Here is a 24,686-nt window from a genome sequence, read left to right on the forward strand (position 1 = left end):
GGATCAGGGACCGTAAGATGTGCTGCAGAAGATGGGGCTGTAGTTGGTCCAGGCAGGGTCACATTTATAATGTTTGTGTGTAGATTGTGGACCTTTTGTGGGTACTTTCAGATATAATAAAAATATTATAATTTATTGGTATGCAGATGCATATAATCAAGGGTAAATTCATCACTGTATATACATCCCTGTTATATTTATTTTGAATTTATATTTTGAATCAATGAAAACATTTTCATGGATCATAAAGCATATTTGGGGCTATAGGCACTAGGTTTATTATGGGCAGTAGATAGTCTTTGTGTGTGTATATGTGTGCACGCATGTGCATGTACACACACGTGTGTTTGTGCACGCACTGGCCTTGATGGGAGAACTGGGCACATGGGTGGACACTTGAGGCTGCAATGATCACTAGGTAGTGGGGAAGCTACGTTGGGGAGAGAGGCAGCTGGCCTAACCAGGTCTTTTCGATGTTATTTTGTTCCCTTTATAGTGTGTCCCGCCTGTTCTCAGATGCTCGAAGACTTCTTTTATACAGCCAAAAAGACACCAGCCTTAAGGACATGCACAAGGTCCTGAGAACATTACGGCAGATCAAGCATTCCAGCTCAAGTAAGCAAAATCCTCCCGTTCATGCATCTGGAAGTGGACATTTCCCCGCCCGTGTGGCCTGGGCTTGTTCTCCAGCTTGCTGTAGAGCAGGCTTCTTCTTCAGTGGCTGTGCGGTCAGTCTTCTCTGAAGGAAGCCTTGGCAACAAAACTAGAAAAGCTAGTTGTACAGACAGTGATTCTGAGGACAGCGATCCCAGACAGAAATGGCACTGGCTTGCCATTAACACCAGCCACCAGGAACACAGGTGGCTGCCAGGGGCATTTTTGAGTTGTCCATAGGATTTCCATGGATAGACGAATTCATAGCTGAGGTGTTTCTGTGTGTGTTAGAGCAGTTAGCATTCTGCCTTGATAAGGGTAAATAAATGTTAGGCAACTTGGCTAGAACGGTAGCCGTTTGGGTTATTCTGACAGGCATTTGAGTTCCTGTCTTGAAACAGTGAAGTCTTTACCTCAGATTCGCTAAGTGCCAGTTAGTTCCTGGCAATGCCACTGAGGAAGTGCCTGAGGAACATACAGTTTGCTGACCAAGACCTTGGCAGCAGATGGGCAGTTGCCCGTCAAGGGGGTGGGGCATGTTTGATGGTCACTGGTGCAGGTAATGTTGTGTACAGTGAGGATTGAGAAGCCACCAGGGACCCTTGAGGGTGCTGGTCTTTTTCTTGTTACTATGTGTTGCTGTTCTAAACTGTCAGTGATGGAGTATTTCTTCCATCATGGGCTGACAGTGGCCACCGCTCCAAGAAAGTCCTTTTTACCCAGTTTGACAGTTGAGGAGGGAATGGATTGGCCTAGCCTTTCTTGAAAAGCCCCTCTCCCTGTTTGTGATCCATTTGGCATTGAGAAGAAATGATGTAAAATGTTAATGCTTTAGAGGATTGGGTGGGTGCCTTTCGTGAGGACACAGAACTGTGATTTCCTCGGGCAGGAGAAGATGCATTGTGGGGGCTGGAGAGCTCAGAAGTGACCAGTACATGGTGCCTTTCCAGAGGACCCAAGTTCAGTACCCAGCCCCCACTTTTGGGGACTCACAACTGCCTATAACTCTAGCTCCAGGGATTCTGGTGGCTTCTGGCCTCTGAAAGCATTGCACTCACGTGCACAAGCCACTCTGCCTCCCGAGTGCTGGGATTAAAGGCATGTGCCACCACCGCCCGGCTCCTTGGATTATTTTTAAGACCAGACATCTCAGACAAAATATTTAACTTTTCTGAGACCTAGCTTCCTGAATTATATATAATAAGATTACATTTTTATATATAGTATAGTGATATATAATTATATCATTAATATAGTAATACCTAAGATGTAAAGTCTGACTAACACAAGTTTTGGCACGTAGGTGACACTTAATAAGCAGAAGTCAGTGCCATCCTCACACGGCATTGTTGCATTTCTGACCATGTGACCTGTTCTTCTTCTTAATTTGCGGGGCTGGCAAAGTGGAATGGCAGAGTTTCTGGTTCTTCATGTAGGCTGCCTTAGAGAGGAGGGTGCTTTTCTTCTGTTAGCAGCCGGTGTTGTGAAGTAGGGTGGAGGAAAGAAACCACAAGTGTGTGCACAGCCTTCAGAAAGAAGCTGGCTTCCGGTGTTCAGTGTCCCCTTTGCCCTGCAGCTGGTTTTGCTTTGTTTCAGTATGTTTTCCTGTGTGGGGGATCAAACCCAGGAACTTGTACAAGCCAGGCAAGCACTGAGCCACACTGAGCTACATCTGTAGCCACTGCTGGTTCTTGAGTTTCTGTCATTTTTCTTCGTTTATCCTGCAACAGAAAGCCAGGCCCCAGTTGTAGGGGGACTACTGAAAAATGCTTCTTCCTTCTCTAGAAAGTGGTCACCTTTTGCTGATTAAAAAAAAAAAACCCTATTAGTCTGAATTGGAAGCTGGGGATGTCACTGTTGTTTGCTACCAAGAGATCTGTACCATCCTTTTATTTCCACCTCTGGTGAGGTAACTCATTTTGGGCATTGGTAGCCCAAACTGTGGGGAAGTTTGCCACCATGCTGAACCTTATAGGGAATTAGTCTAATTCTGTGCCCCTCAAAAATCTGAGGACTGTTCTCATATCTCTTCCTGAAGTCTTTTATTTTTCTGGTCTAAATATCCTCCAACCCTCTTACGCAATGCTTTTCCTCCCAACTTCTGTTAGTTGCGTCTCAGGGTGTTTGTGTCATTCCTGAAGTTTACCAGAAATTACAAAAGAATTTTAGCATAGAGGAGAAAGGGACTTTTGCCTGTTCGAGTGTCGTATTTCTCTCTGTGCAGTCTGAGATTGCATGAGGCTTTTGATGTTCTTGTCATCCTGTTGACTCATAGTCCATGTGCAGCCAACTCAAACTGCAGATCTTACGAACACACAGAACTGCAAGTGACTTGTTCTCTTTTCCCAAATTCTACCGCTGGCTTTCTGAGCTAAAGGGGACATGTCCATCTCTCCCAACGTACATCGTTAAATCTACTCTCTCGTCTTACTCTAACCCCTTCAGACTCCGATTCTGCTATGATTATACAGCTGCTACTTTTTGCTGTCTGTCTTCTATGAGTTCAGTGACTCTCTTTTTGATATTCCAGACATTGATCACTATGAGAACAAGGCTGGAGGCTGGGATTGGTCCTCTAGAGGCGGCCAATATCTTTGGACAGTACTTCTTAGGATCTTAGAGAGCTATTTGTCCATGTGATCATCGCTGGAACTGCTGGGTCCTTCTTTGGAGTCCATTTGGAGATGTCATCTTTTTTCTTTCCTTAGCTTACCTCTGCTAAAGCCATTGGCCTGCCCATAGGGACTCTGTAGACATGGGAGTCTACTCAAACACTCATGTCTGTCTCAGAGTTTCTTGGGCAACAACATTGGTTTGCCTGTAGATTCGTGGGGCTGACTGCTTCAGGTTTTCAGCCCTGTGCCCACCACGCTTATGTAGGTGCTGTGATGGGGGTGGGTGGAGGTCTTCCTAGGGGGATTCTGATACTGAAAGTGGAGGTGACTCCAGTTTACACAGTCATGCAAGTGCCATCCTACACAAACAACAATTCTTAATTCTCACCCACATCAAATTGCAGATTCATGAGTATTATTGCTTCAGTGGGTATTAAGAAAGAAACGATGAATTAAGGAAGGCATTGTCTCGTGGCTGTGGGGAAATTCTGGAGAGCAGATTGTTAAAGACTGAAGGTCGGACTTTGCTGGTGCAGGAGAAAGACTTGAGACTTCAGGTGACAGATTTAGGTTCTCACTCTCCCTAGCTGTGACCTTTGAATCTTGTTGGTACTCCACTTACTAGAAGTTGGACACTAGCTCCCCTGTGGGTCACAGAGCGTTCAGTGATGTCCTTTCTGTAGGTTTCCACCAGTGAACATGACCCCAGGGGGTGACACACAGTAAACCAGAAATACTTTACTTCCCCTGTATTCCAGAGTGTTTGGCCTTTGCCAACTTATTTACCTTTTCTGGACCTTCACTTTCATTGTCTAACATTTGAGATTTGGTTCAATGACTTGAAGAGGCTTAGACTTCGTCTGGCTCGGTCCGTGGGTGGGGACACGTGTGGTGGTGTGGGTTACTAGGTTGTAGCTGTTCAGGGCAGGGTTAGGCCATGTTGGGGGTTCTGCTCTGAACAGCAGTACGTCAGGGATGCATAGTAACCCTGAGTGTATCCTTAGATACTGAAGAGAGAGCAGCCAGCTCTGATCCCAGCCCTTTCTCCTCAATTCATGTTGTCAAGTCAAGTGAAATTCCTCTGGAGGACATCGGGGCCCACACAGGCAACTGTAGATCCACTTCCCTTGTGTAAACCAGAACCCCCCCCCACACACACCCAAAGGCTCAAAACTGATGCCAAGTCTGTCTTGATTTTCTTTCACAAAGTTGACCCCCCCTCCAATTTCAATGACATACACTGGAAAGGTGGCTTTTCATGTCCATGGTCGGCCCTCTTCTGAGCCCCCAGGGCATCTTAGCAATGTGTGTACTCCCCAATAATGTTTTCGTAAAATCTGCAAAGGTTAGATTCTTAAACAAAAATGTAGCCTGTATTATGTGAGTTCCAGGCACTCGGGTGGAGGAGGAGGAGGCCCCTGCCCACTAGGAAGCCCCCTCTACCCTTAGCCTCCTCTCTAGGCTCTGTCCTTCAGCCTTACTTACTGCATCTGCTTCTCTCGGGTAAGGTCTCGGTGGCCTCTTGTCTAAGAATGGTGAGGGGGCCCAACGAAGCCCTTCCCAGTGGTTAGTTGTCAGTAGTTAGGACAGGGCTAAGGAAGAAGGTGACTGCTTTTTGCTGTGGGCAGTACCCTTACTGCTCTGCCTTTTAGTTTTTAGCTCCTTAAGATGGTTTGCACAGTAATAATGAACAAACACGTTCAAAGCTGCTTCCCACTGGGCTTGTCTGCTCGGGTCTCCACCTTTTCCCCCTGCAGCCCTTGTCCCATCCACAGTGGATGCAAGTTTCTGTGACAGGTCAGGGCTCCCTATGAGGTATGGAATTAGGAAGTGCTTATTTATTCTGTGGGCTGAGGCTTGTATAGCCGTTTCAGGGTAGACCATCCTCACAGCCTAAGGGGAACCCCCACAACAAAACACACACATAACCATTTCCCCACAATTAGCTAACCCGTCGTCCAGTGAAGTCCACAGGGGCTCCCAGAGTCTCACTGGTGTTTATGCTGGCCTAGGGACAATCCGACTTGTATGGGTTCTGTAGAAGTTCTGCATTCTTTACATCTGTGCACGATCCAAGTGGTGTGGCTAGGGCTATCAGTTCCGTGGTGTGGCTGAATGCCAGCCAGCTGATCTCTTGGGTGAATGGGACCCAGCCAAGATCCTAGCTCTTAGCTCTCTAGGTGTCTGGCCCTGTCCCAATTGACAGCCACACTGGCATGATTTAAGTATAGAAGTCCAGAGGGTACTTTGCGGACTGCAGAAGACTCTTTTCTGGTCCTTTGTGTTTGGTCCAGGATAGGCAGCTGGCAGCTGAGGGATGATCTCAAAACTCTATCTGTGTGCGTATGCACTCCATGGTCCTTGGGAGTGACACGGTCCCTGAGAACTGTGCTCTTTCAAGTTGGGCACTGTCCACCCCACAGGGCTGTCTGCTGTGGCCTTCTGTTCGCTTTGTCTTCTAGTGGTGAAGACGATAGTGACAGCTCACAGCCCTTCTTACTGTCCCATCTCTGATTCGGGGGCTCTTTCAGATGTGTTCTCTCCAGGATACAGAGCCCTTGAAGCTGCTATAAACATTGCCAGGGTGAATCTTGGGCATGCTGGCACTGGACTGGATGGAGATGTCCCCAGGTTACTGAGACCGGAAGAGATCCAGGGCAGTGTTAGTGCATGTCAACGTCCTGAGTTAAGTCTGCTTGTCTCTGTCCCTTCAGCTAGGTGTCATGTTGAGGCATGGCTGCCATTTTCATTTGTTCATAATACAAAGCTGGTTTGACCTTTCCATTGTGGCTTGGACCAATGCATCTGTGCATTTCTGTCTGCAAGCCATGCTGGACTTTGCTTGGAGAAACCGCTATTTCGTTTTTGCCTGTCTAGTGATACTGACAACTCCAATATGGATCTTTGATTCTGCGTTAATCTTTGAAAGTAAAAAAGAGGTGAGCTCCAGAGGGCAGAATGGTTGTGGGAAACTTGGCATGGAAGTTGGCTGAGGCAGGGATTTAAGGATAGCTGTTGATGAACAATGAACAATTTTTAAATATCCCCTGAGCTGGACAGTCAGAGTAGCTGGGTTCAAATCCCGCCTCTGCTGCTGCTCATTTGTACCCATGCCTAATATATACCGCTCCTGTGCCTCACTTTCCTCAAAATGGGATAACAATAGCATCACCTCCTTAGGGATTGTGCAGCAATAAAAGGAGCCAATAAGAACAAGGCCTTTCCATAGAGACCTGATGATACCCAGTAGGTAGTCAATGAGAACAAGGCCTTTCCATAGAGACCTGATGATATGTGAACAAGGCCTTTCCATAGTGATCTGATGATACCCAGTAGGTAGCCAATGAGAACAAGGCCTTTCCATAGTGACCTGATGATACCCAGTAGGTGGCAGATCTCTTCTCTAGTTCACTGTGTTGTCGCAGTTATCACGGGAGGGAGGGCATCTCTCTTTGAAACTCAGAGAGGCTAAGTACCTTGCCTGAGAAACCCCCGTTGGCAACAGGTGACAAGACTAGACTCATTCTTTCACACTTTCTTGCTGTCACACCCTAGAGAGAGCTGACCTGGACACCCTGACGGCCCTTGCGGTCCCTGTGTGCAGGGGTACAGACAGACTTGGGTGGGGAAGGATAAGAAGGCTGTTGAGATGCATTCCAGATTGCCGTCACTTCCCAGCTTCCTGTGTAACAGGCACCAGGGGACGTTTTTCACCCAGGTCTATCTCTGAAGACCATCTGGTGACTCACCTCCACTTCTCCTTTTTGCCTGAAGTTCTGCCTTTTGTTTCATTGGGGCCGTTGCTCAAGTCGGGGTTATAGCCCCAAATGTCTGGCTTTCTGTCCTCATGTCTGACGCCCTTGTGTCATCTTGTTGGGAGACCCGATGACGTGTCCGCATGTCATCAAAATGGAAAGCCTGTAAAATCTTCAGGTGGTTGTGATTCACCTCCTGTGTGTGCTTGTCTAACGTTTTGATCTGAGGCTTTGGGGCTTCATCGTTTGAAACCTTTCTCCCTCCACGAACATCTCCCCAGACCTGTCACAGCCACGCCGTGTCCCGGAGCCCAGTCTGTGGGGTTGCCATCCAGGGCAGAGGCCTGGCTCCAGCTGAGCAGTACTCGGGACGCGGAGCTCCAGTGCAGTGTTGAAATATTGCTTGAGCTAAATCGAACCAAAGGTCAGCTTTACCCAGACAGGCATAGAAAACAATTGCGTTCAATTACAGAATGCCACGGACCCCACAATATGAGGCTGCTTTTTAAAAAGCTTGATTTGTGACCATCAAACAACAGCGCTGTCCGTCTCCTGCCTTTCCCGCTTGAGATTTGTTTACCCTGTGGGTGGTAAGGAGCAGCTCGGGCAAAGGCTTTGTGTCTCATTGAAAACTCCGTGCTTCTAGCCCTCCTGCCCTCCTCTCTTGCATGGAGGCACTGAAAGCCAATGTTAAATTGACTCTGTCTACAGACAAGGTCGTACGTGGTCGTGATGACATCTTGCATTGAAAGATTTTAATGCATAGTATACATTCACTACACGTGGCCTCAGGTCATACAGGGATACACTCACATAGGTACACTTGGCGTGCTTGGTGCTGTGTTATATCAGGGTGGACTAACATAAATAGGCATTGTATATTTGGTCTCATGTTGTATAAGGGTATATGCAGGTATGCATTGTATGTTTCATCTCGTATCATACAAGGATTATGCTCACACAGGTATGTCTGCATTGTATGTTCGGTTCTGTGTCATGTACGGGTGTAGTCACATAGGTATGAAGTGTAGGTTGAAGATACGCCTCCCTTACCCTTCCTTTTCTTTTGCTCAGCCCTTCCCTCTCAGAAGTTCACCTTGTTTTCCTAAACCATTCTGCTTCTACCTTTATGTCATACATAGGTGGTTCTAGGTCTCTATATAAGATCTAGGCCCCAAGTGAGAGAAAACATAGGATATCTGTTTTTCTGAGACTTAACTTAGATTAATGGGATTATCTCCGGTTGTTTCCCTTTTCTCCAAAATCCATAGCTTTGTTCTTTATGGCTGAAAAATATTCCATCTCTTCCTCAGTTGTAAGACGTCCAGAGCTTTGGTGAGCATTGATGTGTATGTTTGTCATTGTGGAAGTTTCCATTTTGAGCGGACTGTTGAATTTGGTTCTTTGAAGCGGCATTCGCCGCCGATCAGTACCATCCCCATTTTATGGATAAGAAAACTGAGTCTAAAACGGTTGCATCTATTGCTCAGTGACACAGGGTCATACCTTGGGTCCAGGTCTCTGAAACTTGAAATTCCACATTTTTCTTCCATACCATGATGGCCGGGCTGCCGCGCTCCAACGCGGGGAAGTGTGGGTGCCATTGCCAGCTCTTGATATTGGAAAGTCAAACGATTCCTGTAGCTGCCAGTAGCCTGGGGGAGAAGCGGAGTTGTGAAATCAAGAGTTGTTGGGTTTTAAGCTCGCCTCTGGCTTGTCCTGTGACCTTGAGCCAGCTACTCCCTGCTCCCGACTATTTCCTGGTTTGGAAAAATGAGGGTAACTATAGTACCTTTCTCGGAAGCGGGCTTTAGAGGTTCTGGAAATTGATCTGTATAATGTGTCTGAGGCTTTGTCAATACGGCGGCGCAGTGTTTCCTGCCTCAAAGTGCCACCGCGTCCTGGTAAGTTTATTAATTTTAGACATTAGAAGAAATCAGACAATTTCTCCCGAAACCCGCCTGGAAAGAATCCCACCTCAGTGCCTGCCATGTGTTTGTCTTCCTTTCCTTCTCCTGTTCTCTGGTCTGTCTGTCTTGGCCTGTCTCTATGTCTCTGTTTTTCATTGTCTCTCTCTGCCTATCTCTCTCTGTCTTTCCGTCTGTTTTCTCTCCGTGTGTATGAATATGGAGGCCAGAAATTGAAACCAGGGGTCTTCCTTGCTCTCCACCACATAGACTGAATCGTGTTCTCTTATTTAAACCCAGGACTCAACTATTTGGCTAACTTACCTATCTGGGGATCATGTCCTCTGTCTCTAGTGTCTCTCCTGAACTACCTCCCCAACCCCTGTTCCCTGGGTTTTTCAAGTCCCCACGAACTGATTCTAGTCCTGCATCCTTAAGTGTCTGGTTTTAATCACTTAGAGACAGGTCATGCCTTATAACTGGATGGCTTAAACTCTCCCCTCCCCAGACCTCCCCACCTCCGTCCCTTCTGTCCCATTCAGTCTTTCCTGTGGTTTTGACCGTTCTCTTCTCTCTCCTTCTATCTTCCAAGCACACTCACAGTGCTCTGTACACCTCCGCTGTCACAAAAGGCTCCCTAGGAAGGATTTTCTTATCAGCCGTTTTTCGTGTTTCCCCTGATATTGGCTTCCTGTTTCTCGTTTCTCCTTAGGCTCAGAAGTCCTTTGGGCCAGTGTTAGCAACTCACATTACCTTTCCTTCTGGGTTCTCTCAGCCAGCCTGCCTGTGGTCACCACCTGCTGACCAGCGAGAACCACAGCCTTCTCTTGCTCCTTGCTACCATTCCCTAGATGACACAAGTCCTCATTTCAGTGGCTTCTAGCAGCTTCTCCCACTTCCTTCTTGTCAGCAAGACAAGCATATTGGTTTAGTCCACTCTAACTACCGTAAGAAAATACCCATGACTCAGAACATTTACACAATAGAAATTGTTTCTAAAGAGCCTGGAAGTCCAAGGTTGGGGATGTGGCAATGTCATTCTCTCTCCAGAAGAGGGTGGGATGCCCTCTTCTGGAGGGGAAATCTCTTTCTTTATTCTAACCTGATAAAAGGGACATAGATATATTAATAAAGTATTATTCTGACTTTTTCTGTATATGAGTGTTTGCTTGTATCTATGTGTGTCTTCAATAAAAGGCATAATGCCATCCAAGCAGACTCTGCTCTGATGATCGCTTTATTACCTTGTAGGCCTCTAATTTCCCAGCATTCTTCTCCTGTCCGGAGAACTACTGCCGTAATGCATGGGTCTAGGGAACGGTGCCCCCTTCTAACTATGATCTCAATCTTGTCTGATTCCAGAATAGCAGACAGGACCACTCTGCCCTCTTATTCTGTTCCGGTCTCCTCTTAGTTGTCAAGGGCAGGGAATATATCTTACAACATCTCTTTTGTTCCTGCTTTTGGGACACACTGAGTGGTTTTATTCCTTTGAACTTAGCACTGCTATTTTGGCACAGTAGACATTAACTAATGCACACTTCCTTGCTTTCACCAAATAATTTAAACAACACAAGGTATCTAAAGCTTCGTTACTTCTCTTGCTCCAGAGAGAAGATTGCTGTTGTTTGCCCCCAGAGAGTTCAGGGTGTGAAGCCATGAATAGTCAGGTCCTTTGGCAGCTGTAGACCAAATCGCCAGGACCGTTTTATCAACATGTATTTTGAATGTACTTACTCTCCAATTTGTGTTTTCTTGTGCATTATTTATGACACATGCTTAGTGCTTTTAGTGCTTGCTTGACTCACACTGGAAGGTAGACCTCTGTTTACAAAATACAGAGGCTCAGAAGACCTGAAAAGTGACTTCCAAAGTCTATAGAACTGGAACATTCTGGAATTGCGATGTGATACGGTTCATTAGATTCCAAAGTTGAGCTTTCTGAAGTTTCTGGAATTCTTCAGAAAGCCTTCACGGTAGAAATAGAAACTTCTTCAGGGCCCCATGACTAGCAGGGAGATCTCAAGGCAGGTGCACCCCACAATCTGCCCCACCCTTGTCCACACTAACAATTACCCCAGGGTATAGCTATCCAGCTGCCCCTCCTTCTCTAGAGTATCCCACAAAGCCTTCTGGAGACATCTCACCCCTGAAGAAAGCACAGCCCTGCATCCCAAAAGAAACCCAAGAAACTGATCCCTCAAAGCTGGGCAGGGTGGCAAGTCTGTAAATGCCAGGACTTGGGAGGCAGAAACAGGGGAGTGAGGAGTTCAAACCCAGCTTTGGCTGCACAAGACTCTGGCCTCCACCAAGGAGCCAAGTAACCAACTGAAAAACAGGTGCGATGTTTCCAGGCCCTTGTAGCTGAAAATATTTCAGTCTTGTTTATAAGACTTACCAAATAGGCCTGAGTAAAACCGCAAGAATGCCATCAGTCCCCCTCACCCCTCACTTCAAGTCTTTACCCGTTTGGTAGAGCAGGGCCGCCACTATCTGACCCTGCCGCCACCCCAGGGGTTCCACTTAAGAAGACTGCAGGCCAGGGATGCTGTTGTGTCTTTCTCAACTTCTCCTTTTCCTCCTTTGCTTCCTCCACCCACTTCTCAAGCTGCTGATTGTTGTGGTTCCTTTTTGTGGAGAACACAAGACTGCAGAGATCTTGAAACTTAAGCTGGGGCTTGGAGAGGGCACTGACCGAGAGTAACCTAGGTGATGGGTGCCAGGATTTCCCTCCTCCGCCTTCCTCTGCTGCCTCCCGCCCTTCTCCTTCTCTCTCCTCCCCTCCCAAGCCTGTATTCCAGCAGGCAGGCAGTAGAGAAGGGAGGGAACACTTCATTGGCCAGGAAGACCCCCAGGGATAGGGCTTCTCTTTACCACCAGCCTCTGTCTGCCTGTGGTAGGTTTCCTTAGCTGGGGCACAGAGGCCTGACCCAGATGAACAGCAAGAAACCCAGGATTGTGTCTTACCCTTTGCCAGCCCACGGAGGCATCTCATCTGTTTGTTCCTTTTAGACGCCAACCTCTTGTTTTCCCGTTCTCCTCCCCTTTGCCCTGCTTCACAGTGTTCAGAGCCCCAGGGACGTGGTTGGGCTGCTGTTTGCCTCATAGGCCCATCAGGAAGCTAGGTCCAGCCACTCAGGTACTGTGGTCTATGTCGAAGGGGTTGTGCCGAGAGAACTCACTTGGCCTTTTGTTGCATATAGCTTTCTGTCATACTTTGTGACAGTTATCACACCATCTCATGTAAATACTCCAGGCTCTTGATCTTGCATGAGTGTGTGTGTGTGTGTGTGTGTGTGTGTGTGTGTGTGTGTGTACATTTTAGGTCAGAGGTCACTTAGGGATTTAGGCTCTCTCACTGAACCTGGAGCTCGCTGATCTGGATATACCAACCGGCCAGCAAGCCTCAGGTATGGGCTGTCTCCACCTCCCCAGCACTGTGATTGCAGCCATGCTTCATGGTCCATGACTTTTCACATGGGTCTTGGGGCAGGAGTTCAGTTTCTTGCGCTTGCCCAGTAGGTGTTTTACTGAGTGAGCCATCTTCCCAGCCCCACTGTCGAGTTCCCATTTGTAATCTTTGCTTTCCCACACCAATCTATGAGTGTTATTAGTTTCATTTTATTTTTAAAACTTTTTTTTGCTTTTTATTTATTTGTTTTGTCTGTGTTGGGGTGGGGTGTGAAGGACAACATGTGAAAGTCACCCCATGTGGGTCCCGGGGATTGAGATTGGGTGGTCAGATTTGGTGGCAGCTGCTTTCCCAGCGAAGCCGTCTTGTTGGCCCTAACTCCATTTGAGGTCCAAGAAAACTGAGGCCAAGAGAGACCAAGGAAAGGAGCCAAGTGAGGTTCATAGTCACAGAGGTGGTGGGGGGCAGAGCCAGTATTTGAGCTCAGCCTTTCTGATGTCTATCTCCAGTGCTGGCTCTCTTGGACCATGTGTTCCTCTCAGATAACATGGAAAATAATTTTTCAGGGAACATTTTCCCCAACCACATACTCCACAGATCATAAAAGCCAGTCCATGTCAACTCATTTGGATAGAGTTAGATGACTGAGTGGCAGTGTCTGTCCCAGCAATTGTCCTTTGTCTTCTCTAGAATGCCTGATGTGTTGCTGGCCATCTACTTGTGTCTGGCCTTGCAGTTGCCAGACAATGTGATCCTTCTTGTTGGTTTTCTATAAAATGTTAGGTTCCTTTTTTCTTTTTTCCCCTCCATTTGCATCTTCCTTCCTTCTCTCTCTCTTTCCTTTTGTGTAGTACCAAGGATTGAACTGGGGCTTCTGCATGGTAGAATGTTCTATCCCTGCCCATTTCCCCATTTTTCTTTGTGCAACAAAGAGTTGTTAAGTGGCTGATGCTGCCCCAGAGCCCCAGATAGCTGGGCTATAACAGGCCTGTGCCATTGGGCTTGGCTTTTACTCATTTTTTTCATGAAGTTCTGAATAGACTCTTGAGTGAGCCTTGGCCCTTTCTTGTAAACAGTATCGGCAGAGGGAAAAAAGAAAAGGAAGAATAGTTCTATCCCACCTGGGAACTCATCCAGGCAAATGCTTAATACATGCATAAATCTGTGTGTACACACATGTGCACACACAGACACATCTTTCCAGCTGTGAATTTGACCCCCCAGTGTTCTTGGCAAAGTCCCTTCTCTCTGTGTCTCTTCTGAACACAGCTGCTCAGCTAATGAGGGCAGCGTCCCTGAGCAGGATAAGATTAGCAGTTCTTTAAGGAGCGTGTCACTCAGCACGGGAATTTCCCCAGCGTGCACAGACATTGCTCACTCAGCCCTCGCTGTCAGCCTGGGGAGGTGGATGCTACTATCAATGTTGTTGTTTGCTGGTTTGTTCACTTACTTATTCTGGTACTGGGGATGGAACACACAGCTTCGTGCCTACTAAGTAAGTGCTCTAATCATTGAAACATACCTACAGCCTTTTCAGATTTTTATTTTGAGGTAGGATGTCTCTCACTGGGTTGCCCAGGCTTGCCTTGAACACATATTGTGGGCCAAGAAGATCTTGACCTCCTATTTCAGCCTCCCTAATAGTTGGGATTATGTGTGTGAGCTTGTGAGGCTGTGTGTCATTACTTGACTTGACCTCCCTCTGATTTATTTTTGCTGAGTTTCCAGCCACTGCCTCCCACATGCATCTCTTCCCTTGGGCTGATGAAATCAAGAAGGCTTGGGGACACTCTAGCTATCTTGACCCCATTTGTTTCACTTTCATGTCCTGATTGGTCTTCTCCCTTTCCATTACAGGATGCATTTGACCTCTTCAAAACTGGCCATTTCCTAGGTCACATCAGCTCATTTTACATTCATGCGTTAGTATCGATACACCCATCCATCCATCTACTCATCCATTTATACACCCATCTGTCCATCCATCCATTCATTCTTTCATCTATCCATCCATCCATCCATCCATCCATCCATCCATCATCTATATGCCCATCTACTCATTTATCTGTTTATTTGCCTATTCACCTACCCACCCACCCGCTACCCATCCATATGTCTGTCCGTCCATCCTCTCATCTACCCACTCATTTATCTACCCATCCATCTGCCCATCCATCCATTTATCCATCCATTTATCCATCCATTTATCCATCCATTTATCCATCCATTTATCCATCCATTTATCCATCCATTTATCCATCCATCCATCCATCCATCCATCCATCCATCCATCCATCCATCCATCCATCCAGTGTCTTCACTCAAGAAGAATAACTGTTTCAGTCATCTGGCTTGGTCCATTATTTTCCTTTCCCTACCCAGCTAGCTACATAATGAAGACAGACACCAGCAAGGACAAAACTGCTCTACTCTGTCCCTGTGCCATTTCTTTTCCCACCTCTCTTGTTTTCCTCCTACTCCTCAAATCTGGGGCTTTGTGGAATTTGTTTTCTCCGTCTCTTTGTTCATGGATATATGTTGAGAATTTACTGTACTCCCCATGAGTACAGGATTTGTGGGTGTCTGCCATCGTGAGAGGGACTATCCTTACCCCACTAAATTCTAGGGGTGGTTGATTTGTGTTCCTTTCTAGAACTGTAGCCTGATTTCCTTCATGAGATCCTTGCAGATCATGTCATCTTCTTCTGACTGCTTTTATGGACTAACTTTCTCTGGTTTTCTCACCCTTCTGCTTCCTGGCATTTCTGCTCCTCTTCATCCCTCTTAATAATAACCAAGAAAAACCCCTTGAGGACAGATCTGTGTTCTCATTTTTTTTCCTGCGTATTGCTATATAGTATAGAGTAAATCCAAGTACAACAGCTGTTTTAGTGACAGTGAATATATTACCGTTTAATAAGCATTTGTCACTAGTCAGTTACTTATTGCTCTGGCTTATAAACCTCTCTAGTCTCCAGGTCTTCAAAAGGTCGATTCTGTTATTTTCCTATCTAGATAAAGCATGGCCTCTCCAAGACAATGAATCTTCTTATGGCTATACAGCTAACTGATAGCAGAATACACTACTACCTTCCAGGTTTTATGGCCCCAAACTCCTTTTTTGCCCATAGAATTTTGTCTTGAGGTGTGATCTCTCTTTGTAACTATTGGCCTGAAACTTACTCTGTAGCCCAGGCTGGCCACTGATTTGCAATCCTCTGCCTCCCAAGTACTAAGGTTACTGGCATGTGCCAGCACATCCGCCTATGTTTCAAACTTGGCTGGGATTTTTTTTTCATTGGTTTTGTTTTAATGTCTGAGACCCCAAGCAGTTCTGGGGTGCGGTCTAGGCTTTGGGAGTTTTTAAAGCTCCCAAGTGGATCGGGCAGCATCCAAGGTTGAGAACCAGCACACCACACTGTTTTGCCTTCCTGTGTATATGACTTGCAGCTGTCAGTGGCGATATGACAGTAGAAGATACTGTGTGTATAGCCACGTGACCAGACTGTAAGTTTTAGTTGTTTGTAGCCAGGGATCTTTGGCCCTCCCTCAGCTTCCCCACCCAGCTAGTCAGCCACACCACGCTCAAGTACTGCCAAGGCCTGTTGACTGTTTAACAGGCTTCTTGGTTTCTGTGTCTCATTCCAGGGATAGGCAGTTGGAGTTTGATCACATCCAGCTGTTGTATTATTTTTTTTTCCATCCGAAGAGCCTGTTGTATGCTCCAATCCTGTTGACGAAACAGGAGCATCCTATAAACATGCCAAGTGCATTTACTGGTCTCCAGGGTGTCGCTGGGTGACCGAGACCCATTGAAAGGGCAGCCTGGGTCAACCTCCCACACTTCTGCTGCCCAGAAGGAGGGAGCCATTCTCAAGTGTCCAAGTATGATGCTGTGTACTGCTGTGGCTTTGCTTAGGAGGAATTTGTGTTCAACTGTTTGATCTGAGTTTTTGTTCAAAATTTCTGTTGTTCTACCAAGGGTATACAGAGGCCTCTCGAGACCCTCATTTTATAGGTAAGGTCCATGGAAGTTTAAATAGGTCAAACAATCTGGCAAATAATAGATACAGAACCCAGGTTTTTTGATTCTCTCTCTCTCTCTCTCTCTCTCTCTCTCTCTCTCTCTCTCTCTCTCTCTCTCTCTCTGTGTTATAAGGTATTGCACATACTGAGCCTCAGTTCTCTCTTTTTAAGTTATAAGCATGTCTGACTTTCATTAAGCCTCAGCTGAAGCCTTCTGCCTGCCTCCCTGCCTCCCTCCCTCCTGTCTGTCATAGGAATGCTGGGGTGTTGAGATCTTCTTGTGTTTGGGAAGACAATTCTAGTGGTCAGGATTCTTACTTACTCCTGGGCTGTGTTCTAGGGATGGTCCTGACAGCCTTAGCTTCTTCCTGGACCCACTAAACAGAAAGATCCTTCTGGAATCTTTCTGGTAATCTTCTCTAGCACTTATTCAGCTGACATTGACAACAGGCCTTGCTGTAGGTATTTGAAACACCAAGATAAAAGAGTTTAATGCATGCAATATTTAAGTAAAATAACATGTCATAATATATGGCTCCCAGGCCCCCTATATTGAAACTCTTAAGGCAGCTTATTAAAATGAAGATTTGTGGGTGATCTCCCTTAGAACTACTGGTTTAGAATCTGAAGGGATTGAGACCCAGAGACTGAAGTTTTTGCATGCCCCATAAGTGAGATTTAGGACTCTGAGGCTTGGCAACCTCAGAATTGCATTCAGTGGTACCAGTGTGGGGTCTTCTGTGATGGAACAGCAGACAGGTGACAGCTTGCTGGGATGCTGATTTCAAGGAGGAGGACTAACAGACCTAGGAGCCTCTGTGGAGCAAGGTGCACAGGCTTTGAGTAGAACCATGTCTCCATCTCTTCTTTCTGGAGCTTCCTGAGTTCAAAATCACCAAATATTGCTCAAGGCAGAAGATGCCTGGATCATGGCGATCTATTGAGAGCCTGCTTGGGCTGCTTGTTTCCATGTAGGGAGACCCTTTTAGACCCCAGGATAAACTGTTCTCATCAGTGCACCCTCTAGTTTTGTTTTTAGATGAAACAAAACTTAATTCTTCCCGTAAGTTATTTGTAAAGTTTGCCCTCTAGTGGTCAGATTGTGTGTTTGCCTGTGGGTCACCATTCTGCAAATACTGCCTGTCCTTGGTCGCAGAGATGATTGGTTTTTGTTGTTTGTTTTTTGGGTTTGGTTTATAAATTGAAAAAAAAAAAGAATTCGGGTTATTAGAAGTTTAAAGTGGAAAGAAAAAAGAAACAGAGTCGATAAAGTAAGGCAGGAAAATGACGGTGTGGCAGAGTGAGAGGGTCCCACCCAGCTTCACTCAGAATTCCTTTGCTTCAGAGTCAAAGTACCTGAGGCTCAGAAACATGTTAGAAATATTCAAATGGGTGCTCGCTTCGGTAGCACATATACTAAAATTGGAACGATACAGAGAAGATTAGCTTGGCCACTGAGCAAGGATGACACGCAAATTCGTGAAGCGTTCCATATTTAAAAAAAATAAAAATAAATAAATAAAATATTCCAACGGCACCATCATACGTAGCCCCCCACCAGAGACTAACATTCCGAATTCTTGATCAGTGCCTTTTCTATTTCATGACCCTGGGCTGAAGCCTCTCCAGGATGCACTTGGTGAGCTAATTGCTTAATGGGAGTCAGCGTGAGAGCCCTTAGAAGTCAATGCATTTAGTGAAGGGTCATTTTTTTTTAAAGATAAGTTTACATATTTCCTTCTGTGTTTGAACTTGGGGCTTTACAGCACTGTATCCCATGGCCGCATCTGTAAAAGCCCCTGGATATGCATCAGAGGTTACCCCGGTGATTCTTGAAAGTGTGGTCCCCATACCGGCAGCATCAGAACCACCTAAGAGCTTGCTATATGTGCAGATGCTCCGGCTGTATCACAAGCGGCCTGAATCAGATGCTCCGGGGCTGTGTCCAGCAGTCTAGCTGAAGCAAGCCATCAAGCGATTCCGATCCACAGAGAAGTTAGAGAACCATTACCGGCTGATGCAGGAGATTAGCCCCCATGGCTTGTGGAAATCAGGCCTTTGCTATTTTCAGTTTTAGCCACACGACAGAGCACTGGGGAGTCAGGAGCAGCCGGGCTCATGTCACAAATCTTAGGTAGGATGGATGAGATCATTTTAAAGGTTTGGTTTCTCAGTGGGAAACAAGGGAAGACCATGTGTGTGACAACCCCGTTAGGCTGTTGGAGTGTGGGAACACACACTGAGTGTGGTTCAACATGACATCGGAAAGTAATCCTTTCCTGTCTTTCCCAGCGAGACTAAGCTCCTGCAACTCGCTTTTCGGCGTAGGGGAGCCAGAAGCCTGTGGTCACCCATCCGTTTACAATGAAGCAATCAATATTCTGTTCTTCTCCTCCTGCCCCATGTGGTTGAGCCTTCTTAGAGTTATTAAATGTAAACAAAACACCATTTCTCAATAGATTTGAAGCTCCAGGATTTCCTGGTGGACAATGAGACCTTCTCTGGATTCCTTCATCAGAACCTGTCCCTCCCAAGCCCGACTGTGGACAGCCTGCTGCGGGCTGATGTCAGTCTCCAGAAGGTAAGCCGCCGCCGCCTTCTGCTCAGTCCGTGGGCCCGATCACTGTTCCGTGGTTGGAGGGCTTGGAAATAAATAAAGAAGAAGCTGTGAAGGAAGTAGTTCGAGCACACGTGTGTTTTCACCTCTGTTGGTACTCTCCGCTTTAGTTGGCATGGACACACCCTACAGTGAGTGGAATGTGTCGCCCAGCATCCAGTGTTGAAATGAACCTGATTTTGTGTCTGTCCTTTGGCTTTGTGATGACTTCCGCCTAAGGGGCTTATATTTTATGTTAGGGTGAATTAAACATTTTTTTTTTTAAAAATAACAACTAAACAGCAACAAAAAAAAATTAAAACATAATTCTGAAATAAGAGCCAGATTCTTGAACTGGAATCTGTCACAAAAGATTAAACAAAACACTCTATGCTTTGTTTTAAAGATAGGGAAGACGCGTAAAGACAAGTCTATTAAAATTTGAAGTGTAATATTAGTGTTTACATGGAATTTTCGTTTTAGGTTCCTAGAGGACTTCCCGCGTATCATTTATTCTCATACAGCTCCTGGGCAGTGTGCGTGACTTTAATAAAATCAAAACTTTTTTTTTTAAACTGTATTCTCTGGCAGAAAGGAGAATTGACCCCACACATGGCCTTATGCCTCTATGCTGGCTTGACTTTGCAGTAAGCAGAAGTAGTGGGGTGTTTGTGCTCGAAGAGATCTTTGCTTCACACGGCTGAGAATTTTTAAAATTAAAAAAATGTGCTTACTGCGTGCTCTTAGGAAACTAGGAAAATATGCCTTGTGTTTACCAATTGTGTGGCTGGGAGGTAGGCCAGAGGCAGCAGGCTTTTGAAATCGTTGCGTTTAGCATAATTTCCATTGCCCCCTGCCAATTTCATATCTGTTACATGCCATCGGTTTAAAATAAGAGGCATCCCGGGCAGGTCTTTGCATGGTAATTAGAGTTTCGGTGTTGTCGGGGTTCTTCATCACAGAATGGTGAAAAAGACAGGAGTAAGCCTGAAGGGTACTTGAGTATCGGGAAGAAGGTGAAAATGGAGTGGCCACCACGGAGGGTCAGATACTCAGCAGGGCTTACAAAACTGCATGGGCGTTGAGAGACTTCGGGTTTGTCTCTCACATTGCCCTGAGACCAGGGTGGATGCATTCATTAAGCTGGTAGAGAAGTGGTCATGTTGTAAAGAGCCTGAGTCATATGTTCATCCGTACAACAAAGGCCATTCTACTGCTGTGGATACAAATATGAACCCCGTAAACAAAGACAGCTCCATCTTACGACAGAGATTTCTGTCTGCTGGATAGTGAGGCTCAGATGTATGCCTAGAAAGGCTAACCAGGTCAAAATGCAAGACCAAAAAGAGGTTCCCTGGTGAGTTTACTGTCAAGAAAACAGGTACGAATAACTTAGAACTGGCCTGCTGGAGACTTGGTAGAGGCCTGCTTTTCCATATTTGTTTTTGGGGGCAAATAAAACAAAATATTTCCAATCCTGGCATTCCTTGAACATGGTTCTATGCATTTGTTGAATATCTATGCAGATTTACAGTATATATTTTTTTTCTATGATTGAACCGAATTTCCAATGTTATAAATTCCTGAATAGTTAGGATGACTTTAATGGTTCCAGGGGTTTAGACTCTAGGTTTCCATGAACTGTATCATATATTCCAGTCACATTGCAAAAAAGACTTAAGGATTTCCATGTGTTAGAGGGACAACAGTGTTCAGATACTGAGTCATACACGCAGTTTTGAAGCGTGTGGCAGATCGTGTCTTGATTTATCCCAGAGTTCAGCAAACAGACCTAACCTGTGAGGTGACCACGGCAGCGGCGGTGCGCTGCTTACCATCACCCACGTTGCGCTGACGTGAAGCTCCCCCAAAGGCTTCCAGCCCCCGACTTTCTATCCTCATCCTTCTTTGTCTTCTCTCCTTACACGAAACCCTTCCAGGTATTTTTGCAAGGCTACCAGTTACATTTGGCCAGTCTGTGTAATGGATCAAGTCTAGAAAAAATCATTCGGCTGGGTGGCCCGGAAGTGTCTGCCCTTTGTGGTTTACCAAGGGAGAAGCTAGATGCCGCGGAGCGAGTGCTGCGCTACAACATGGACATCCTGAAGCCGGTCATGGTGAGTGGACGTGCCCTGTGCAGAGGCTTCAAGCTCCGAGGCCTGGGGAATGTGCCGTCTTTCCTGGACAACATGATTTGTCTTTGTAGAAACGTGGGGCTGGCTGGGACTTGGTGATATAATTTAGCCCAGTCATCTTCTGAATGATCTTTCAAATTTCAGTCCATTTCCCAAGGGGTAAGTTTGAGAAGAATGCTCTGGGTGTGGCTGAGTCCAGACCCATAGTCTCTTGTGCCTGTTTCAACTAGAGAAGACCTGTCTCTCACATTTTTTAATACTGTGTTCCTGAGGAAGAGTCCATTCAAAGAAAGATACACACACACACACACACACACGCACACACAAGCATACGCGTCCGCACACACGCATGCACATGCCTTTTAAGAAGTCTTGAAATAATTAATAGGAAATGGATACTTACTAGTGTTTTTAAAACCAGCAGAAGGGAGAGATTTTGGCTAGATAGCAAAGCACTGGGATTGGGTAAGACCACATAAAATTAATTAGCTCAACCAATAACAAAATTGTATTAGGAAGACACACTCACAAAACAAAGCAGAACCAAGGAATGCAAGTAAGCCTGGGTGTGTTGATCATCAGGGTTTTGACTGTAGAGATTCTAGAATAAATCTATCTGTGAGTTTCTTGAGATCTCTCGAGAAATGCCTCCAGTGATATTCTGCAACACCCAGCACTCTGCTTTTGTTCCCCAGAGAGAGCTGTTGTGTCTGTCGGTTCTCTGAAAAGACAGATTCTTTGTTCTACTCAGATGGCATGTGATCACATTGAACTCTGTGAAACTGGATTTCATTATGGAGAACTGGGCACTCCTCGGGGGTCCTAAGATGCTCAGTTTCCATCAGGATCCTGAGCCTCCGTCATGCCTTGGAGTGGGCTTTAGAACTAGCTCAGAGTAGACTCTCTGAACTCTGAAGAAGTTCTTGCACATGTCTTAACCCTAGTCTCTAGCTGTTGCCTGAGCCAGAGGTGGTAGCCAGACTGTGGGTTTTCTTCTAGGTGCGGCTGTGGTGTGCATACATGCCAGCGGTTGTCACCAGCTTAATGTTTCCTTACTCCTGACGGCATTAATTCTGTTTCAGGGCTTTAAAACCTACCAGGTGCTTGCTTCGGTGGTTGTGATTGCACTGGTTGTAGCTTCTGTCCCTATAATCTCAAGTAGGATGTATTTCTGTGTTGGAGACGTTTGCGAGTGCTCCAGGCAACAGTGCTACATAGCGATCTTTGTGAGACATAGAGGGTCAAGGTTATTACAACTGGCGTGAAAGGTGTGTTGTGGAATCGTGCCTGGGGGCTGCTTTGCTTCATTATAAGATACAGAGGTAAGCATTTGTCCTTCAAATTTAGGATTATGAGCTATTTTGGAAGACACAGAAATTGACTCTGGTGTCCATCCATTCGCTTTCCCTTCAGTTTACTTCTTGAACACCTCTGGTGTTTACAGCCCAGTCCAATCCCCCCTTTCTTAGAGTGTCGGAACTACCTTCCCAGTAGAATGACCCCACGACCTCACCATCTGTCCCTTCACAGCTCGGGTTTCAACTTGGAATCCATCTGTTTCCTCCTAAGGATCAGTGTTAGGACTCAGAGGTAGAATAAACAAAGCAATCCTGAAGAATTTGTCAATGAACAATGACATTGTTGGTCCAGATACTGCCAAAATCCCGAAACAAAACCCACCAACCAAGCTCCAACCTCCAGACTTACTCATTTAGCGAACAATATTTATTGAGTATGTCTTATGTGAGAATTGTTCCGGGTACCCTGCTTAGTTGAGATTCTCAAAAGGGTGGCTTTCCAGTGAAGACAGAGACAGATAGATGAATGGCCCTCTATGTCTACGGTGAACTCATGGAGTGTAACGTCAGAAACTGTATGCGCCCCAGGAATAAGGGCAGAATGCTTGGTCATGTTGACCAGAAATTGTCCTCGAGATGCACCCCAGGAATAAGGGCAGACCAGGGCCCTACAATGAAGGTCATGAACATACTGCCAATGCTGAGTGTCCAGGTAGATTTGGCTATCCATGTGGGCTAGCATAGCAGGTGAACTTCCTTCGCCTTCTCTGAACTTTGCCTTGATGTTCCTTTCTGCACATTCCCCAGAGACAGGATGGGAAAATGTGTGGGGGTCTGTCTGCCTCCCCACTACAGCCTCCACTTCCCTTTGCACTGTAGGAGAGAGCAATGGTATTGGAGCAGCAGAGTTGGCCAGAACAATTTACTTGCTTCAGTTGTCAGGGTCCCTGCTGCTGCGTGGCTTTGTTTTTCCTTCTGCTTTTGTGATAAATTACCGTACACACAGGAGCTTAACCGTGCCTGTATTTATTAGCTCACAGTCCTGAAGGGCCGAAGTCTGGGTACCTTGGGAGTACATCTAGACGGAAGTCAAGGTATTGGCAGGGTTCGGTGTCTTTTTGGAGACTCTGAAGACTTGTTTGCCGTGAGCTCATTTAGGGTACCAGCTCAGTTCAGTTCCTTACAGTTGTAGGCCAGAAGTCCCTATTCTGGCTTTTGGCCACGGGCATGGGTCTCTGCTTTTAAAGGCAATGCTGTCTCTCCCGTCCTTTCACACATCTCTTCTGCCATATCCCTCTGTCTCCAGGCAGAGAGAGTTCTGTGCTTTTGAGGGCTGCCGTCATTAGATCCGCCCATCCAAGTAGTCCCAGATGATTTCCTTGTTTTGAGTTCCATTTACCAAATTATCTCCATGAGCACGTGCTGCCCTATTATGTAATGTATTCACGAATCCCAGATTAGGGTGTGACTATCATTAGGAAGTAGTGCACCCGCTGCCACTACCTTTGGATTGGAGAATGCTCTCTAAGTGCCCCAGGCTTTTATTGATCCCTCTTTAAGTCTGCTTTTTCTCACTCGCTCTGATGCATGATAAACAGTACCCGGCCAGGGTTATGATGCATAGTGGGAAGCAGGGCATCTCTTTTTGAAATATCCATTCAACAAAATCCGACTGTTTACTGTTTGTCTGCTCGCTATTTGTATTTACTCTGTTTAGGAACTGAGGTTCACTCGTGGGCAAGACAGATGAGATGCCTGTGGAGTTTTCATTCTAGTGGACTTTTAGGACCAACTTTATTGAGGGGATAATTTTCCCTTTATTTTATTTTTTATTTTGTCTTATTTATTTACATTCCAACCAGTTCTCCCTCTCACTCCTTTTCCCGTCCCCCTACTGCTCCCCTCTAGCCCACCTTCTATACACTCCTCCCAATGGGTAAGGACTATCATAGGGAGTAAACAAAGTCTGGTACATTGAGTTGGGGCAGGACCAAGCCCCTCCCCCTTCATTAAAGTTGAGCATAGCATCTCTTACCATAGGGAATGGGCTCCAACAAGCTAGCTCATGCATAAGGGATAGATCCTAGTCCTACTGCCAGGAGCCCTTCAGATAGTCCAGTCTTCCCCATTATCTCATACATACGGAGGATTTAGTTCAGTCTCCTATAGGCTCCACAGCTATTGGCCTAGAGTTAATGAGTTAACATGAGCTCGGTTCAACTGTCTCTGTAGATTTCTCCATCATGATCTTGATCTCACTTATTTATTATGTATTCCCTCCTCCCTCT

At 46.0% G+C, this 24,686-nt stretch overlaps 1 protein-coding gene, 1 long non-coding RNA gene and 1 other non-coding gene across 4 annotated transcripts in view; all 3 read left to right on the top strand.

Annotated features, from left to right (window-relative positions):
- Abca1 (ATP binding cassette subfamily A member 1) overlaps positions 1–24,686 on the top strand; it is a 114,867-nt gene that overhangs the window by 31,619 nt on the left and 58,562 nt on the right. For both annotated transcript variants that reach the window (XM_050164778.1, XM_050164771.1), the window contains exons 5-7: positions 497–615; positions 18,829–18,950; positions 20,906–21,082. In XM_050164778.1, the coding sequence (XP_050020735.1) occupies positions 497–615; positions 18,829–18,950; positions 20,906–21,082 (418 nt within the window). The remainder of the gene's footprint in view (positions 1–496; positions 616–18,828; positions 18,951–20,905; positions 21,083–24,686) is intronic.
- On the top strand, positions 4,837–10,149 carry LOC126515322 (uncharacterized). The gene is made up of 2 exons (XR_007595821.1): positions 4,837–6,519; positions 6,606–10,149. It is a non-coding gene; the product is annotated as an uncharacterized lncRNA (long non-coding RNA).
- On the top strand, positions 17,762–17,868 carry LOC126486882 (U6 spliceosomal RNA). Its single transcript, XR_007588223.1, has one exon. It is a non-coding gene; the product is annotated as a U6 spliceosomal RNA (small nuclear RNA).

Source organism: Alexandromys fortis, unplaced genomic scaffold, assembly GCF_014885135.2.
Source record: "Alexandromys fortis isolate MF-2015 unplaced genomic scaffold, M_Fortis_MF-2015_v1.1 scaffold_18, whole genome shotgun sequence".
Taxonomy (NCBI): domain Eukaryota; kingdom Metazoa; phylum Chordata; class Mammalia; order Rodentia; family Cricetidae; genus Alexandromys; species Alexandromys fortis.